At 37.8% G+C, this 19,613-nt stretch overlaps 1 protein-coding gene and 1 long non-coding RNA gene across 2 annotated transcripts; one reads left to right on the top strand and one right to left on the bottom strand.

The window, feature by feature from the left end:
• Positions 1–212: 212 nt before the first annotated feature.
• DDX52 (DExD-box helicase 52) lies at positions 213–18,733 on the bottom strand. The gene is made up of 15 exons (XM_008149525.3): positions 18,607–18,733; positions 17,184–17,382; positions 15,329–15,459; positions 14,896–15,081; positions 13,177–13,320; positions 12,401–12,512; positions 11,275–11,347; positions 10,568–10,771; positions 10,332–10,422; positions 6,853–6,975; positions 6,601–6,751; positions 6,363–6,438; positions 4,342–4,413; positions 3,680–3,772; positions 213–805 (listed from the first exon to the last, which is right to left on the bottom strand). The coding sequence occupies exons 1-15, from the start codon at positions 18,691–18,693 to the stop codon at positions 748–750; spliced, it is 1,800 nt and encodes a 599-aa protein (XP_008147747.2). The 5' UTR covers positions 18,694–18,733; the 3' UTR covers positions 213–747.
• LOC114234413 (uncharacterized) lies at positions 18,677–19,613 on the top strand. Its single transcript, XR_003620616.2, has 2 exons — positions 18,677–19,201; positions 19,525–19,613. It is a non-coding gene; the product is annotated as an uncharacterized LOC114234413 (long non-coding RNA).

Below are 19,613 nucleotides of genomic sequence, written 5' to 3'. Positions count from 1 at the left end.
GAAGAGGCATCTTTTTTTTTTTTTTAATATATTTTATTGATTTTTTACAGAGAGGAAGGGAGAGGGACAGAGAGCTAGAAACATCGACCAGCTGCCTCCTGCACACCCCCTACCGGGGATGTGCCTGCAACCAATGTACATGCCCTTGACCGGAATCGAACCTGGGACCTTTCAGTCTACAGACTGACGCTCTATCCACTGAGCCAAACCGGTTTCGGCAAGAGGCATCTTTTTATTGTGGTTCACACCATAAAAGACCATCAAGAAATAGTAAAATAAAGAGCAGTAGCTTTCTTCTTGGTAGAAACTCTATGTCCATTCAAAAACAGAAACAGACTGAGGTGGGGGGAGAGAGAGCAGGGACATTCAATCTCAAGACTTCACTTTGAACGTTTGGTTCCAAATGTCTCTCTACAACACACATCACACCTTCCTTCACACTTGAAGGCAAAAGTCCTTATGAGTTCCCCACATTTGGGTATTTCATTTGTAGTATAAGCTTTTGTTCTTCTATAAGAAGTATCTTTCTGGAGCCAAACCACAGAAATGTCAATGAATGTGATTTTCATTGTACAATCATTTAAAAGTTTGACATGATGCACTGAAAGTTCATGATCATTTTTCACCAGAGCCATGTTCTTGTAGTTGACTACAGGTGATTTTAAGATGAAGTATTCCATGTAAACAACATTCATGTTGCGATCATAAAATGATGTTTCTGATACAGCTTTTTAAAAAAATTTTTTTTTAGCTTTTGTCTTCAAGAGATACTTTCTTCTTGCTGTTCTGACCAGTGAACTTTTTCCTGTGACAAGTAAGAAAAACTGAATCAGAAATTCTAGCTATATGTACTTTCCCAAAGTCTACTAGTTTAATAAACATTGACTGAAACCTGTATAATCAAATATATGAGGCATTGGGAACACAAAGATGCATTAGGTCAGTGGTCACCAACCTTTCAGACCTCACGGACCACCAGTGGCCCACAGACCACCAGTTGGCAACTGCTGCATTAGGTCACTGCCCTTTAGAAAACCACAATCACCTAAGTGAGTCAGAAAGGTCACAATAAACTATACTACACTACAATCCTATATAATAAAAGTATAATATGCAAACTGACCAAACGGTGGAATGACCAGTCACTATGACACACACTGACCACAAGGGGGTAGATGCTCCATGCAGGAGCTGTCCCCTGGTGGTCAGTGTGTGCTGCGGCAGTGGCGGGAGCCTCTCCTGCATCTGCTGCAGGCGGTTAAGGAGCGAGGGGACTGCAAGAGGGATGTCTGACTGCTGGCTTAGGCCCATTTCCGCCCCCCCCCGCCCACCAGTACACAAATCTCGTACACTAGGCCTCCAGTATAGTATAAAAGACAGATTCTGATCCTGACCTAATAGTAAGAGTTTACATTAAGTGCTATTACTGTTATAAGTGCCTTATATGTTATCATCTTGGATAATCTTCCTAATTTATGAAGAAGATTCTCTTATCCTCATTTTATAGATGAGGAAAATTAAGTAGAGTGGTTGGACAACTTGCTGATCATCACACACTGGTAATAAATATTAGACATGAACCCCAACCGTCTGATTTTAGAGTTTGGTGAATGCTATCAACTAAATGTTAACACACAGGAAAAGGAACTAAGTTTTGAGAAAATAATCAATGTTTGCATATCATGGTATAGTAATGCAAAGTTCTCAGATGTATATTAGCGCATTTAATCCTCAGTCAATCCCAAGTGGCAGAGTTTGTATTATTTTCAGGTTGAGAAGCTGGGACTGAAGATATGGACGGAAGCATTATCAGCATAGAGGTATGAGCTGAGGCTACAGGTGTGGATAGCATCAATAAAGGAACAACTACATTGAAAAACTAAGCTAGACTCGGATCAGTTCTTGTTTGTGGGCTATGTTAAGAAGTATGGCCTTTAGGCATGCTCTCCCTCTCAGGAGCACACAGGCACCTTTCTCTTCTCCCTCTTCTTCCCCTACTAGGTACAATATCTTTGCTTTTCTCTCTCCTAATCACCAAGGGCCCTTCTTTAGCCTTTGTAACTGGTTTCTTGAACCTACGCAGCCCAGCTGGCTTACTTCTACTACTTCTGTTTAACTTTCTAAATTAACTTTCTCCTTTAATTGGAGAAAAATAATTTAAAAGTATGGCCTTTAATTTATTGTAAAGAAAATGAAAAGAGCATCTTAAGTGTCTAAAGTGACATTTATACCGAGTGTCCTCAAAATCTTAGTGCATCTTTAAGTTTTAATAACTTCAAAAGTATAAATGCTACAAACTGACAAAAATCAACATTTAATTAAGATATTCATGTTTCTTATTAAAATCATCATAGTCACCATCTTATGCTCTAAGTTAATTTTCAACCGTTGTAAAAACTTTCATCAGCTGCTGCTCAGTGCCTAAAATTGCATTTGCAATCCTAGCTTTAACCTCACCCAAAGAACAAGGTTCTAATGCCCACTAAAAGAAAAAGTCTAGTGAGAGATTAGGTGGCCAAAAAGAAAAAGTCTGAGAAACATTAGGTTGGCCAAGCAGAGTGACCTTCTCTACCAGTCCAATGTCACCCAGAAACTGCTGCCACAAAAAGTAAAATTAAAAACCTATTAAGAACTCACAAAACTAAGTACAAGAAGATTACTCTTCCCAAGAGATTAAAGCTTAAAACTCACTGACACTTTGGAACACACTGTACTCTCCATATACTTGAACTGAACATTATTCTCACAGTCAATACAAAACATCAGGTAAGATTTTTGTTCCACTTAGAAGGAAAGTGTATTCCAGTGTTCATGTCTCTGTTCACCTTGTTCCTTCTATATGCCTAAATTTTACCTATTCTTAAAGATCGTTGTACTTCCTTGAAACTTTCTGGAACTATACTAATCCACAATGAATTTCCCTTCTCTAAACTTCTATTTTATTTAAAATTTATTCTCTATTTTTTTCCTGCATACAAACTTCGGAAACAAGTCTCATTGCACAGTCATTTGTATAAACTACCACCATCAAGTACCAGCAGGATAAATAGGTACTCATAAATGCCTACATTTCATATATATTATATATTAACGGGTAGTAGTAGAATTTGAGGAGTGTCATTTTCCATAAATAGTGGAAATACTAGTACTGTTCAGAATATATCAGCCTACTATCAAAATATACTGCTTCCTAGCAATCCTGTATGTATGCTAAAAAAAATCTATACTTAAAACTCATTCAATGCATCCATACTACTACAGATTTAACCAAAAGTCATACTTTTTATAAGTTTTACAATGTGCTTCAGCATTAGTCTAAGATTATATGAAATCCTGCCCAGAATATAGAGCTTCAAGGAAGACTCCATCAATGTGAGTCCTAACTATTGGCCTCAGTAGCATGTCCTCATGCAAATTGGGTGGAGATGGTGGGCCGTGCAATTCTAATTTATAGTAAATTGAAATCATGTTTTCAGAAGTGGAAAAAAACAGATTCAAGACTGAATCATCCAAGCTCCCAAATCATACCCCCACCCTAAAATATATTACTTTTATTACAATCAATAACAGACTGTAAACCTATTAATACTACCTCTAAAAATATTATCCTAAGGAAAAGTAATGCCTACTATAACTATATAATGGAAACAACCAATTAATTTTCTCACCATATACTTACCGTTTATCCTTAGCCTTTTCTAAGAAGTATTTTGGAGTTGTACTAATGCTCTCCCTTTGCAATGGCTTCTTAATCATCTTTTTCTTTTGTTTGCTGAAAGTTACAAAGAGAGAAAAGAATTAAATGAAGTATAACTTAATTTAAAAGTTAAAGCTAAAACTAATTTTGATTGTCACAAAATTCATTTTTTATCTGCTCACTGATTTATCCACACTTGTATCCACTTTATATACTAGATTACCTAATAGCATTTACAGAGGTAACCCAAAGGGATGGTAAATTCAATCAATTTTAAAGGCAGTGATTATGGCTAAAATATGTCCCATGTCAGCCTTATATTCTGTGCCAATAAGCATTAGAGTGTGACTTTGGCCAATTAACTGCTTTTTACCAGTTTTATGAACTAAAACAAAATCCAAATATATTTCACTCATATTGAATAATTTTTTTAAAAAATCTGAATACTTAAAATTTCAAGGATGAGAAAACTAGCAAGGTTTAAAAAACATACAGTATTCACAAAAATTTATAAGAAAAATTTTTATCTTAAAATGTTCTAAAAGTAGTAGTATTGTTAAAACTATGTGTAAGAATGTGAAAGCAAGAATGTATATGCAAAGACAGAGAGAAAGAGAGAAGCTCTGGTAAATTCAAAACTGTACCTTAGTAGTTTTTGGAAACCTTTTATATATTCTGGAACAGGACATCCGGCCTGCTGTATAACATTGGCAACGCTGAAAAAGGTACCCATTAACATAAATTTGTATCTTATCAAACTGATGTTTATGAACTTGCACCCTCTGTACAACACAAGAGGAACAAAACTACACAAGCAAGAAAGCAATCCAGTATTTTAATGTATTATCAATTACCATCAGATGTAATCACATTGGATTACTAACAGAATGATTGATGCATAATTTTAGACAGCAGCTATTTCTGCTCAACATTTATTTTATCAAGCCTTAAAAAGCCTCTAAGTTCAACCTTGGATGAGAAACTGACTGAAGCCAGAGTCAAGCTCACCAGGTAAATCTATTAAATGATAGATTTACTATGGGTTTGGCATTGTCTTAAGTTTTTCATGTATAGTAACTTACTCAATCTTCACAACAGCCCTTTGTTTTTTTATAAAATATATTTTATTGATTTTTTACAGAAAGGAAGGGAGAGGGATAGAGAGCTAGAAACATCGACCAGCTGCCTCCTGCACACCCCCCACCGGGGATGTGCCCGCAACCAATGTACATGCCCTTGACCGGAATCGAACCTGGGACCCTCTGGTCTGCAGACCGACGCTCTATCCACTGAGCCAAACCAGTTTCGGCCACAACAGCCCTTTGTAGTATTATCATTATCCCCATTTCTCAGATGAAAAATGGAGGTGCATAGTTACACTGATATTGGGGGGGGGGTCATCAAATTCACATGCTTGGAGTTGCTGAGGAAACTTGAGGTGAATCTAGGCGGTTGGAATACATAGTGCCCTACATATGCACATGTAAAAAAGTCTGCTCAAAGAAAAACCAAGGCTGACAGAACCACAGCTCAGAAGGCACAGATCAAAATCTTTGCCAAAACAGATAAACTCAAAGTGCAAACTGCTTTCAGCCACAACTCAATTTTTTTTTTTTTTTTAGAGAGTGGAAGATAGAGGGAACAGAGAAATATCGATGTGAGAGAAACACATCAATTGGTTGCCTCCAACCAGGGCCCAGGCCGGGGAGGAGCCTGCAACCAAGATACGTGCCCCTGACTGGAATCGAACCTGGGACCCTTCAGTCCTCAGGCCGATGCTTTATCCACTGAGCCAAACCAGCTAGGGCCACAACTCAATTTCAACTGTTAGAAATGTGATGTGTAACTGATTATCATCAGGCTAAATTTTCTGCAGGCAACCAAAATGTAGGAAACTCAACTTCTGTATTAGTATCTATGATGATGGGCTAAATTAAAACCCATGATTCTAAAATGATATCTATCATGGATAGAGCGTTGGCCTTCGGACCAAATGGTCTGGGGTTCAATTCCAGTCAAGGGCACGTACCTTAGTTGCAGGCTCCTCCCTGGCCTGGGCCCTGGTCAGGCTCATGAAGGAGGCAACCAATCAATGTGTTTCTCTCACATCAATGTTTCTCTCTCTTTCCCTGTCTCTTCTACTGTCCCTAAAAATCAATGGAAAAATATCCTCGAGTGAGGATTAACAACAACAGCAAATATATATAAATAAAATTATATCTATCAGATGTTACCCAGACCTCAAGAGGCTACAATTGAATAATATCGGAGTGTGCTCCTGGGACTAAATATAAAACTCCATCTGTCCCTAAGAATAATGGAAGGATGCACTATCGTAAGAATCTTGATGGGGATAAAGAGACTCGGGTTAATTTTAAACTATTACTCATTCAAAAACCATAATATTACATTGTTTCAACTGGTGGCTATTGGGAGAATTCTGAGTTATTAGAATTTTGGAATATTTGTTATTATTAACAAATAATCAAAAGGCAAAAATAAGGCCTTTTGTTCATTTTTCCTTTTCTCGTTGCTAAAATTTAGTTGACTACTATAGCAGAATTTTGGACAAAGATATTTTGTAATTATCTGTTAACTGTGTATACATATAAGAATAATGAATCAACGTTGCCAATTTAACACAAAGTTATTTTTCCTAATTTACCTTCTTAATAATGGTTTATCATCTTCAGTGAAAAATGTAACAGCTTTTCCTTTATGCCCTGCTCTTCCAGTTCGACCTAAGAAAAACCAGATCATTAATAAACACTTTTTTGGGGAAAAGAGACCCTCAAGATTCACATATAAAAGTGGATTTTTCACAGCACTAAAAAACTGATCATGTTTGTAGGGAATAGCACCGGTGCTAAAATGGATGAGTGTGGAGGCAGGAGACAACTCACCTATCCTATGGATATATTCCACTGAGCTTGTTGGAAAGTCATAGTTGATCACCAAGTTCACACCTTTAAAATCAATCCCTCTGGCTAGCAAGGCTGTACAAATAAGGACCCAGATTTTTCCTGCTCGGAAGCTTTGGACTGTGTTATCTCTCTGGTTAATAGAATATACAGTAAATGTCTTAGTACCACTCTAGGAATGGAAAACATTTTTAAAATTTAGTTATCATTTTGAGAGTATACATATGACTTTACCTGTTCCTGTGTTCTGTCTGCATGAATAACATCCACATTAATACCTTCATATATGAGCTCATGAAAAAGTTCTTTAGCCCTTTCAATGGACTGAACAAAAACAAGAACAGGTGGATTGAAACCCTAGAAAGAAATGCAATAATCAGTACACATAACCCATAATTAAGAATATAATCACAGTATTTTATGCGATTTTAGTTCATAAAAGAATCCAATTCAATTTAGTGTACTTTCATTGCCAAATTTCTAGGACGTGGTCTAATCTGCCTACCTTCCTCATCATCCCTTCTCTAAAATGGGTTCTTTCCACCAACTTGAACTGTACTCTCCATCTTGAAAATTCCAATGATCTTGTCTAATTAATCCTCTTTACCTTTCTACAGCAATGGATTCCCATTGCTTGAAATAATAATCTCTCAGCCTCTGTGCCTCCGAACTTTTTTGATTCCATTTAAAATGTAATGACTGTGTTTTTTAAAAAAATATATTTTATTGATTTCCCACAGAGAGGAAGGGAGAGGGAGAGAGAGCCAGAAACATCGAAGAGAGAAACATCGATCAGCCGCCTCCCGCACACCCTCCACCGGGGATGTGTCCGCAACCAAGGTACATGCCCCTGACCGGAACCAAACCCGGGACCCCTCAGTCCGCAGACCGACGCTCTATCCACTGAGCCAAACCAGCCAGGGCAATGACTGTGTTTTTAATTCATTATCTATCCTAACTGTGGGTATTCCCCCAAAGCTTAGTTCTTGGTTCTCAGTTCTCTCAATATAATATTTATCTTATTAAAGTCTCAGTTATAAACTACCAGCTCTAAGCAAATGATTTTTACATTTATATCATACCCTGCCTCTCTCTAAATCAACTTTGTATATTTTCAACTGTCTATATTAGGGCTTAATCTTTTTATTTTAGTTCATACACCTTTCAGAATCTAATGAAAGCAATGAAACTTTCTAATAGGCAACCACACATTTACACAAAATCTAACATATAATTTCAGAACGTTCACAAATCTAAAGCTCATGTATAATCCTATGTATCTGTGAAAACCTCGTATTTCCTATTGCTAAATGATACCCTTAAGAATATTTTTAAAACTAGACGTAGCATTTGTTATTTGCCAACCACTATTATAAGTACTATATGTGTATTAACTCATTAATACTGAAACAACTGTAAGAGGTAGATATTATTACCCCCATTTTACAGATGAGGAAACTGTGGAACGGAGGTTAATTTGCCTAAAGCTAGGATTTCAACCCAGGTAGTCTGGCTCCAGAGTCAATATTCTTTTTTTTTTTCTTTTTTTTTTTTACCATTCATAGGTTTTTATTTTTATTTTTTTTAATTTCTTTATTGATTAAGGTATCACATATTTGTCCTCGTCCCCCCATTTCCATCCCACCCTCCTCCCCACACATGCCCCCACCCCCCTGTTGTCCTTAACCACTGGTTGGGCTCATATGTCTGCACACAAGTCCTTTGGTTGATCTCTCCCTTTATCCCCACCCTTCCCTACCCTCCCCCCAGAGTCAATATTCTTAACCACTCCTGTCGTCACCAGGTACTTGCAAACACCTTTCCTGTTCATCCTCCAACTACTGTTAACCCTCCACTAAGGCTATCTCCTTCATTTATTTCCTCCTTATGTCTAACCAGCCTAACTTAATAGCCTGCTAATTGGTTTCTTTCTTTTTTTTTAGATTTTAAAAGAAAATATATTTTAATTTTTCCAATGTCTTACAGTAAAAAATTATGAAAATATGAAATATTATACAGAATTCATTTCATCAAATTTAAATATGATTGCATTTTTAGTAACATTATATTGTTATTTTTAAAGGTACATTTAATTTGGAATATTTTAGGTACTATGCTAATTGGTTTCTTTACTTTCAATCTCTTTTCATTATCATCCATCTTAAATACCACTGTTTAATTTTCCTTAAAAATTATGTGGCCACACTCTTCAATAATGTTCAGTGGTTTCTCTTAACTTGACCCTAACTCTCCTGTCCAAACTGACTGTCTTTAATTCCACTATAAATGTTCTCCTTAGGTAACTTCTTCATTGTCTCCAAACACATTCAATGTGTTCAACTTCACCTCTGAAACTTTACAACAACTGCTCCTCCTGCCACTAATACTTCACTTTTTAATCCCACAAATCCTTCAAGGCCCAGATTAGTAGCATTTTCCCCTAACCAATTCAATCCACCCTTATGGCCCCATTATAACTATATGAATGGTTAAGAAAAGCACTCTATAGCCTTTTATGGCACTTTATCACAAACTATCTTACACAAGTGTCTTTACTTTAACTCCTAAAGAAGACTAAATTCTAGGGGCAGAGCTTAGGATTTATATTTCAATAGCCTCCCCCCAACCCTTCAGTATGTAGTCTTTTAACTATCGCTTCTATTCAATATACACTGAGTGGCCAGATTATTATGATCTCTGAACGGATAATAATCTGGCCACTCAGTGTATATATATTTTAGAGGCCTGGTGCATGAATTCGTGCATGGGTGGGGTCCAGCCAGCCTGGCCAAGGGGAGGGGACATGGGCAGTTGGCCGGCCTGCGTGCTGGTCGAACTCCTAGTCGAGGGGACAATTTGCATATTATCCTTTTATTATATAAGAGGACTAGTAGCCCATTTGCAGGAAAATCCTGCAAGCGGCTGTTGCGGCCGCATGTGTGGCCGCTGCCGCCGCCTTTGCAGCCACCGCGCCTGCACCCCCTCGCCACTGCCGCCCGCCCCGCTCCGCCCCGTTCCACCCCGCCCGGGCTTTCCCTCTGGCAGCCACCTTGCTTTCCACTTTTCTTCCCTCTTCCTTCTAAGTTGTCTTCAGTCTTCACTCCTCCCTCTCTCAGCGTATGCAAATTAACTGCCATCTTTGTTGGGTAATTTGCATATTTGCCCTGATTGGCTGGTAGGCGTTGCTTTGAACGGTGGGCGTGGCTTGGGCATAGCAAAGGTGTGGTCAATTTGCATATTACTATTTTATTAGGTAGGATATACACTGAGTGGCCAGATTATTATGCATTCAGAGATCATAATAATCTGGCCACTCAGTGTATACTGAAGGGATACAAACAGAAAATTGTCCTACTCATTCTACAATGCCCCAGTTCAATAAGAAAGCAGCAGAGGGACTGAAGGGGGGTGGGAGGGGGAAAGGACAGGGGGAGGGGGACAAGAGGTCAAGAGATGCAGGGAGCAGACACATATGCAGATGTGGAAAAAGGCTTTCAGGGCATCAGGTAGGTCTTTTCCTAGCTTACCCTGAGCTGGGAATAGAAAGCTTACTATATTTGAACAGTGGAACCTCTCCTCCTTAGAAGAGCTAGCCCAAAGTGCTTGACAATTTACCACTGGATTAGTAAATATGATATAGGAATAGTGCTCAGCCTCCCACTAATAATATAAGGCTTAGTGAACTTTATAAAAAAGTTTATTTGGAAATATACCTTTTTAATAAGTTCTCTCATGGCTAGAAGTTTTCCCGTTTCAGATCCAACAAAGAGAAGTTCTTGCTCTACAGTCTCTACTGCAGAATTCCTGAGAAGAAAACATACCTTATAGTTTGCAAGTGCCAATTTTTGCTTCCCTCCACCCAAAATTCCAAGTAAATGAAACAAACAAACAAACACCCCCCCCCCCCCAAAAAAAACACAAACAAACTGGGATAATGCAGAACAATTACCTTGCTCCAATGGACACAGTAATGACATTGTCCAGGTTGAGTTTGCACCACTGCTCAACATCATATGCAAAAGTTGCACTGAACATAGCTCTTTTGACCTTGTGGGATGTGCAGGCCAGGAAAATAGAAGCCAGCTGGTCTCTGAACCCAGTTTTGCCATCTTCAAATAGTTTATCTGATTCGTCTACTACCAACCATTCAACACTAAGAAATAACAAAACAACTTGTGGGTATTAAACTAGAAGATCCAAGACATTTCACTAAATTGTGGGGACACATGAAGAAGTCAAACCATAATGCTGCTTCTCAGACCCACATATCATTATCACAAAAAGGTACAAGAAAAATAAGCAGGGAAAGGTAAAGTAAGATAAACATAAATTAATGTAACTATGCCATTAGCCTCAAAGATATGAAGTTCCATTAGCAAAAAAAACAGAGATCCACATAAACCTTATAAACTCCATCACCACTGCTGAAAATCTAGGGGAATTCTGTGCTAACTGCTTATCAGAATCTGTGACTTTCTTCCAGACCAGATAGTTATTTTCCTGTGAGTTTAATGAACACCATTATTCTCAGCACCAACATTTACTGAAAGCTGGTAGGTAGTAAGCTCCACAGGGCAACAATACAAGCAATTGAGGACAAAATATAATCAACTAAAAGAAAAGCACATATAAAAGACATTAAAATATCATCTGTACCTTGTTAAGTCTATTCCTGGAGGATCTCGTTTTAATAAATAGATTAGTCGATTTGGAGTAGTTACAAGAATATCTGCAGGAAAAACAAATGGTACAAATTGCAAAGACAAGTTTCATCCCTCTTGAACTAGAAAATTAAGGCTTCTGAATTTTCAGTTAATAACCTGAAGTGGGGAGAGGAGGCAGTGGTCATACTCACTACACCATCTCAAACGTTCTTCCCTGTCAGTAAGTAACATACATATTTTTTTTATCCATCCTAGCACAAACTAGTATATCCCTTCTGTATTATTATATTTTATTTGCAAACACTATAATCCAACAGCTTGATTTTCAAACATTTTTTTCAAGGAAAATCCTTTTCTATCATTATTTTTTTAATCCTACCCAAGCGTATGTTTTTATTGATGAGAGAGAAAGGGAGAGAAAGATCAACGTAAGAGAGAAACATCAATCAGTTGTCTCCCTTATGCACCCTGACCAGGTATCGTATCTGCAACTTGGGTATGTGCCCTGACAGGGAATGGAATCCAAGACCTTTTGGTGTAGGGGATGATGCCCCAATAAACTGAGCCATACTAGCCAGGCCAGGAAAATCCTTCTTTAAATGAAATTTTACTCAGCTCAAGATACAAGATAGGTAAAAAGCAGATTCTCTGACTGATATAAGGGTAGGGATGTAAGCTATTCTTGTCGACAAGAGTATTTCCATGCATTTAGTATAGAGGAGGATTTCTCAACCTCAGCACGTTGACATTTTGGACCAGAAAACTCTTTTGTTGTAGGGGGCCGTCTTGTACATTGTAGGATGTTTAATAGCATCCCTAGCTTGTGGCCACTACAGATTAGTAGCACCCTGTCCCAGGTGTGACAATTTAAAATGTCTCCAGATATTGCCAAACATCCCTGAAGGGTGAGGTGGGGGTGGAGGGCAAAATGCCTTTGGTTGAGAACCACTAGTATATATTTATATAACTACTGGATGGGAGCAGGGAGATCTCTTTTAGCTTCTCTAAAAATCAAATTATATGCATGACTGTACTTTAAGAGCTCTTAGGTGTCAATTAGGATATCTGTAATTTCTAAATCCCCTTCATGCTCTACAACTCAAGCACGAATCCCTTACCAAACTTCTTAGATGATTTTGATCCAAATTTCTTGGCTGCAATTGCTGCTTTGTGGATCATGTGTATTCTGAATCCCATTCCCTCAGAAATCTTTACTAACTCTCGGTGAGTCTAAAACAAAAAATGATAAAAACATCATCTTCTAAAATACTTGAATGAGATGTATAATCTAATTTACATTATTAAAAAAATAAATCCTTTACAACTCCATAAATATCTGAAATTTAACCTGTAATAATGTGTAGATTAACCTGAAATCTCAGCAGTTTGGAACTTCAATGCCTAGTAAGATTCAGTAGTTTCTTCAGGTCTAATAAACTATTTTCAACAGAAAAAAACGGAACTCATCCAATCTGTTACTTACTGTTTTTAGAATATAGTACTATTATAAAACTATTTCATACTTGGCAAGTATTTCACATTAAGCACATGGAGGGTGGAGCATATGATTGTATAGTTTTACTTTCTCAAAAACTTAGATGAGTTTTCATTTTTCTAGGTGAGAAAAATAAAGTTTAGAGTGACTGTATATTATAGTAGCCTATCAACTTCAAGGATCTTAGAGCATTCACCAATGAAGTACAAATGTTAATATCCTGTTTTAGAAAATATTTCCCCATATGCAATAAGACATAGAAATGGGCTCTGTACAGAATAGCTGACCTGACTAAAGACACAGGCCTTACTCTTTTGAGACCTTTCTATTACCCCCAAATAAGAAAGATGACTGAACCAAATACCAAAACACATCCTCTTCAGAAGCGAGAGGTCATACCTGGCTGGCAAGTTCTCGTGTTGGTGATATAATCAGGGCTCTGAAGCCTTTATTTGTGGGTTGTTTCAGGTGCATTAAAATGGGAATGCTAAAAGCCAAAGTCTTTCCAGAACCAGTAGGAGCAGAAGCCAGAAGTTCTCGACCCTAAAAACAGAGTATATTAAGTTAACCAGTGATCAAATAATGCTCTCAGCCATACAAATAATAAAAATATATGTGATAAATCCAATCATTCATGTTCTCATCACTCTTCTAACTTCTCTTATATTTGCTATTCTAACATTATCCACCCCTGCCACTACCATCACAATGGAGTTTCTGAGCACTGCCACTGACATCCATTTGAACTGGGTAAAGAATGTGGATAACTAAAATCCAAAGATAATTTTCAACCTCAATTATTTCCATTAGTTCAATTGTTCTTTCCCACTAAACTCTTTATCAATGCAAAATTACAAAACCAACATTTTGTGCTGATATCCGTACTCCTCAATCCCTAGGGAAGGTTTTAACAAGTAACAAAATGGCTGAAAGAAAAAGTGGCCAAAAAAAAAGAAAAGAAAAAGTGGCCATAACCTGAGTGACAGAGCAATTAACAGGTGACAATCTTTAGTAAGTCACTGTGATTTTTAAAGCTTTAAGCTAAAATCATGACAGAAATAATGTTAAATGAAAATTAAAAGCAGTTACTATGAATCAACAACATAATTCAAAGGTATTTTCATTTCAGTTCTCAAAGAAAATGAAAAGGACCAGTATGGTCTCCTATAACTACCAGAAATGAAGGCCATCTTGGTTTTGTAGGGGAAAAAGGTAGCTATCATCACTACCAAAAGAAACCTTAGAAAAACTTAATTTCCAAAAATCTAGGTTAACCCATACATCTATCAATAGGTGGATATGCAAATTGTGATACATTCATACAACAGACTATACTCAGTATCAAACTACTGATATATGTAACATGGATGAGTCTCAAAAACAGTATGCAAAGTGAGAGAAACCAGAAATGAAATAATGAATGATTCCACTTATATGACATGCTAGAAGAAGCAAATCTAATATATGGCAATAGCAATCAGTACAGTGGTTACCTCCGGGCAGGGGTGGAGTGAGGACAGAATGGAAAGGGCACAAGAGAATTTTCTGGGGTGATAAAAATGTTACATCTCTTCATTGGGGTGATGGTTACATAGGGTATGCATCATTGAAACTCACTAAACTGTACACTTAACTATGTATTTTATTGTATATAAAGTATACTTCAATAATAAAAAAGTATTGAGGAAAAAACAGTCAGGTTAGTACAAAAATTCTGTATTTCTGAAATAGTTCCTGGAAATTATAAACTAAATCATGGATGAATAGACAGAACATAGTCTCTCAGAGTGTTTACACTATAGTAAAAGGAAAAGATAAATATAATTAGTGCAAAAACACAGTAGTGTGAAGTATAAGACAAATGTTGCAAGAAAAAGAACACACTAAGTACCATGGAGACTTGGGTAATGGGGGAGCAATGGTAAATGAAAAAGATCTCATCTAGCTGTAGTGATCAAGACAAGTTTTCAAAAGCACAGGCATTGGAGATGGACCTTAAAAGCAAGGTACAGATTTCAACAGGGGGAGGAATAAGGTAGAAAGGAAGATTTCAAAGACAGAGAAAAGAGAATAAGCAAACACTGGAATGTCAGAGGCATTCTAGACCTTCACACTCACATGCAGCATAACTGGAATGGCTTGCATTTGGATTGGTGTAGGTGTCTGGAAACCTGAATCTAGAATGTTCTGAAGCAGTCGAGAATTGATTTTATATTCTAGTTCAAGTTGCTGAAATGTAGCGATTGGGTCAGGAAGATCTGTTCCTTGGATGTGAATTTTGTGTTTATTCCGCAAGAAGTTTATCTGAAAAATACAGTCAAGGAGTCACTATGGATACGGTAAAAAATACTGTCAGATGTTATAAAGCAACAGTCTAGGATAAGTTTTAGTAGAATATAAAACACTTTGCTTTAATTTTTCATTAAAGTAAAACTCAAACTAATTAATCTTCTATCTTAACAAAACCATACTCACTTTTACCAACAGAGTAACCCAAGGACAGTAAAAAAAGTCATTAAGTAAGAAATTGGGGCTAAGACATTTTTCTAACCTTTTCTTTTCTGATATGCTCCAACTTTCCTGAAGTTAGTTTATTTTCTTTTTTAACCTTTTTATCTTCAATTTTTGCTTCCACAGATGATATCCACTGTATGGTAGGACCTTCTTCTTCTGAAGTAATTTCTAAAATAATTTTTAATAAATTAAAAGATTTTAAGTGCGACATTCTAGAGTGTAGCAAACAGGCCATACCTTCACACAAACAAAAGACAGTGCTTGTTGCAACTAGATAAAAGAAAGTATAGTAACTGGAAAGGAGAGGCAGGTTCTATATTGATAAAACCAGAGCTCTGAAGCTCATTCTCTTCCTTTTGTTAGTTACTTCAGCTGTGTAATATGTAGATGACGCTACACTTGAAAACAAGAGATTAGTTGGGAAACTACTTAAACAAAGAGGTTTCAATGAGGCAGCCAGCTTTTTTATATCCAAACACCAACTAGATAGAAAAGAAATAGGATGAAAGAAAATAATTCACTTATAATAGCAATGAGCGCAACACAGTACTTATGGACTATTCAATATAATAAAGATAGCAATTCTCACTAAATCTATAAATAACATTAGTTTAATGAAAAGTAATGACAGCACTGTTTTGGTAACTGGACTGGCTAACTTTAAAGTTTATATGGGAAAATAAATATGTAAAATAACCTAAAAATTCTAAGAAAAGCAATGAGCAAGGATTACTTTTGGAATTTCTTTTTAATTTTTTTCAACTTCACTGAGGTAAAATAGACATACAATAAATTTAAAGTACACAATTTGAGGAGTTTTGACATATGTACACACGTGTTAAAACATCCATATTCAAGGTTATTTACATCACCTCCCCGAACTTCCTTGTGGCGCCTTGTAATGCATTGCTCCATCCTTAGGCAACCACCCCTTTGCTTTCTGTAAACGGTAAACTAGTTTGCTTTGCTTGGAATTTTATATAAATGAAATCAGGTAGTATGTACTAAATTTAATCTGGCTTCTTTCACTCAAGATTGTTATTTTGAGATCCATGTTAGAGCATGTATCAATAGTTTTTAAATTTTTATTTATAGGTAGCATTTTATCATATGGATATCTTTCCCCTATCGAACAGCATTTTGATAATTTCCAGTTATTACAAATAAAGTCACTATGAGCATCTGTATTTCTCTGATTGGCGGTACAGTGTAGTTATTTGTGAGGGCAAAGGTTGTCCTTTCTCATGGGTAAATTCTAGGAGTGAAACAGGTGGGTCATATGGGAGATGCATGTTTAACTTAAAAAATAAAGTTCTTTGTCAATTTCTACCAACAAAGACTACTGAAATTTTAATTGGGTTTGCACTGATGGAACACTTTAGGGGGAAAATATTCAGTTGCCTAATCAATAAACATGGTGTGCCACACCACTCAACCAAATTTTGTAAAGTGTTATAAGGCCATAATAATTAAAATAAGCCGGTACTGGTGTATGAATACAGAAATATAAATCAATGAATTAGGACAGAGCCAAAGATAGACCAAATATACAAGTCCCCCTCCCCCACTTATCCACAGGGGAAATGTTCCTAGGCCCCCAGTGGATGTCTGAATTTTTCCACTTAATATATTCGGACTGTGGTTGACTGCAGGTAACTGAAACAGCAGAAAGAAAAACCACAGATAAGGGGGACTACTGTATATGGAAAACACGTTTACAATAAAAGCTGCATTTAAATCTTTAGTGTAGCAATATTTGTAATAAATACCTGGAAAGACCTGAATGCCATCAACTGATAAATGACTGCATATTACTTGACTTGTACCATAAGCTTATACTATTTTCACAATTGGAAAAAATTAAAGAGAAAAGACAGAAATCAAGGACTAACCTGAAGTCATTCTCTTCCTCTTTTTCTTGTTCTGCTCCCTCTTCCTTTCAATTAGGCTCTCTTCTTTCTTCGCTTCATTTTGGAGCTCCTGATTCGTTCTGGATTCTCCACATTCACCTGGGACAGACTTCTTGTTTCCAAAAAAGTCCAGTCCCCGCAGCACCTCTGAAGAATCAAAGTCATATTTCCTTTTTCCTACCTAAACACAAAATATTTAAAGTGAACTCCACAGAATGGCATTCCTTTCACCCAAACAGTATTAGCAGTAAGGGGATGGGTCCAATGACTCGCCATCTTTTTTACACTTTCACCAAATATCTGTTGCACTGATAAATGTGTTTGGGCAAATGAAATCCAAGATTGTACCTTTTCTGACTTTATAACAGTAATAATAACCAATAGCGACAAACACATATGCTTATCAGCATAATACTTGTATGCTGTTAGGCAGATTTCTAAACATGTTTATATATATTACATTACATTCTTCAACAACCCTATGAGGTAAATAGCAACATTACAAATGAGGAAATCGAGGCATTAGGTTAACTTGATTTGGACCCAAACAATATGGCTCCAGATTTCAAACTCTTAATAACTACACTATACCGCCAGTCAGAGAAATAAGAAACACACGTGTCGCACACTCACACAAATGTCCCTAGTCCCAATATCAAGATTTTCCACAACTGGGCCCCAACTACTCCCAATTTATCACTCACTACTTTCCTATATAAGACCTCCCGTTTCTAAACCTTCTCATTTGGTTAAATAACAAGCTACAGGAGTGCGGGATTAAAAAGAACCGTGTCCACTGAAGTTACACTGAGTGGCCAGATTATTATGATCTCTGAACGCATAATAATCTGGCCACTCAGTGTATTTGTATCTCAAACGGGTACCAAAAGTATTCTAGACTTTTGCTGGAGATCAACCACCCATTTGCCCTGAGCTTTCTATCAGCCAGTGCAAAGGGGAAAACTGAGCAGGTGCACGGTTTATAGTATCTTTGATATCAAATGAATGAGGTACTCAAGAGCAGTACACTGAGTGGCCAGATTATGCGTTCAGAGATCATCATAATCTGGCCACTCAGTGTAGATGCATGCCAAGCCAAACCCGAGAGGTTTATAAAGAAAGAATCTGTTCTCTCCGCTTGGGAGTTGTTCCTGTTTTAGGATGGGGGTGGGAGGAGCCACCCAACTTGATCTACGGCCAAGCCCAACTAAATCTACAAAAAGAATGAGGAAAGAGTTAACTTGGAAAGCGGGTCCGGACTAGGTAAACGGGACGCCACAGGACGGGGAAAGGCCCCACAGCCTGGCCACGGGACCTCCGAGTGCAGGCTTCCCCCGCTGCCAGTTCACTCCCGGGCTCCTGCTCCTTCTCAGCGCCTCCGGCTTCTGTCCTCCTGGCACCGTACCTGGAACCGGGCTGCGTCCGCCGAGAAGCGCCTCACATCGAACTTGGCCCCGGCACCGAGCCGGCGAAAGAGATCGTGCGCATCCATCTTTACCCAGAAAGCTCTGCGGTTCCGCCGCGCCTGCGCAGAGGCCCTCTCCCAGAAGGCCTTGGGCTAGACCGTGGGTGGGCGTGGCTCTGGGGGGGCGGAGCCTGGCCGGAGCGAGCGACTAGTTCGTTTTCGTCCCATAACGCTGTGTGCCCTAGAGTCCACCGTTATTCATTTGTTCTTTCAAAATATATTTATCAAGAGCCTCTTCTGCAGAACACTGATCTAGACTTTTAGGGGTACTTGGGTGAACCACTTCAAGTTTCTCACTTAAGGAGGATCAACGTTTTAGTGGGAACAGAAGATATTGTTAACAAATAAGGAAGATAATTTCCGAAAGTGCGAAGTGCTATTGAAACAAATAAAGCAGTGTCACTGGTAGAGGAAGGGAAGGGGAGCTACTTTTAGGCATACTATTCAGGTTCGTAATGATGGAGTGATATGTGAGTGAAGAGCAGGCAGCCTTTCCCAGGTCTGGGAAACAGCATTCCGGATGGAGCAAACACAGGTGTGCAGAAGGGAAAGGCTGGAACACGGAGGATATGGAACGAAGGCCAGGGCGACTGGAGAAAAGTCGCAGTGAGGAAGTGTGGCTCTGATAAGGTTGGAGGGACAAATAGAAACCAGATCTCATAGAATCTTATAACACAGTCAGAGTAAGGAATTTGGATTTTAATCTAAACAGGCTGGGAAACTGTCAAAATGTTTTGCTGAGAGAGCAACTCAGTAAAACTCAGGTAGCAAGAGATTTAGCTTATTGAATTTAATTTTTTTCATTGCGTATGTACTGTACAAAATTATTTACTTGTGCATTACCTCTCCCCCTTCTAGAATGAAAGACCATAAGCACAGGGATCTAACATCCTTCGCTGCTGTGTCCCCATCTCCAGTGTTCTCTCAATAAATATTTGATGAATGAA

Source organism: Eptesicus fuscus, chromosome 20, assembly GCF_027574615.1.
Source record: "Eptesicus fuscus isolate TK198812 chromosome 20, DD_ASM_mEF_20220401, whole genome shotgun sequence".
NCBI classification, from domain to species: domain Eukaryota; kingdom Metazoa; phylum Chordata; class Mammalia; order Chiroptera; family Vespertilionidae; genus Eptesicus; species Eptesicus fuscus.
The sequence above is the reverse complement of the archived record's forward strand: the minus strand, read 5'-3'. Positions and strand labels throughout refer to the sequence as shown.

What these genes read in the sequence shown, in the direction of transcription:
- DDX52 (XM_008149525.3), bottom strand. Translation starts at nt 18,693, where the DNA reads ATGGATGCGCACGATCTCTTTCGCCGGCTCGGTGCCGGGGCCAAGTTC. An exon ending in AGCATATCAGAAAAGAAAAG is followed by an intron (nt 15,082 to 15,328) that starts GTTAGAAAAATG and finishes TGTATTTTTCAG; the next exon opens with ATAAACTTCTTGCGGAATAA. An exon ending in GATAAACCATTATTAAGAAG is followed by an intron (nt 4,414 to 6,362) that starts GTAAATTAGGAA and finishes TACCTTTTTCAG; the next exon opens with CGTTGCCAATGTTATACAGC.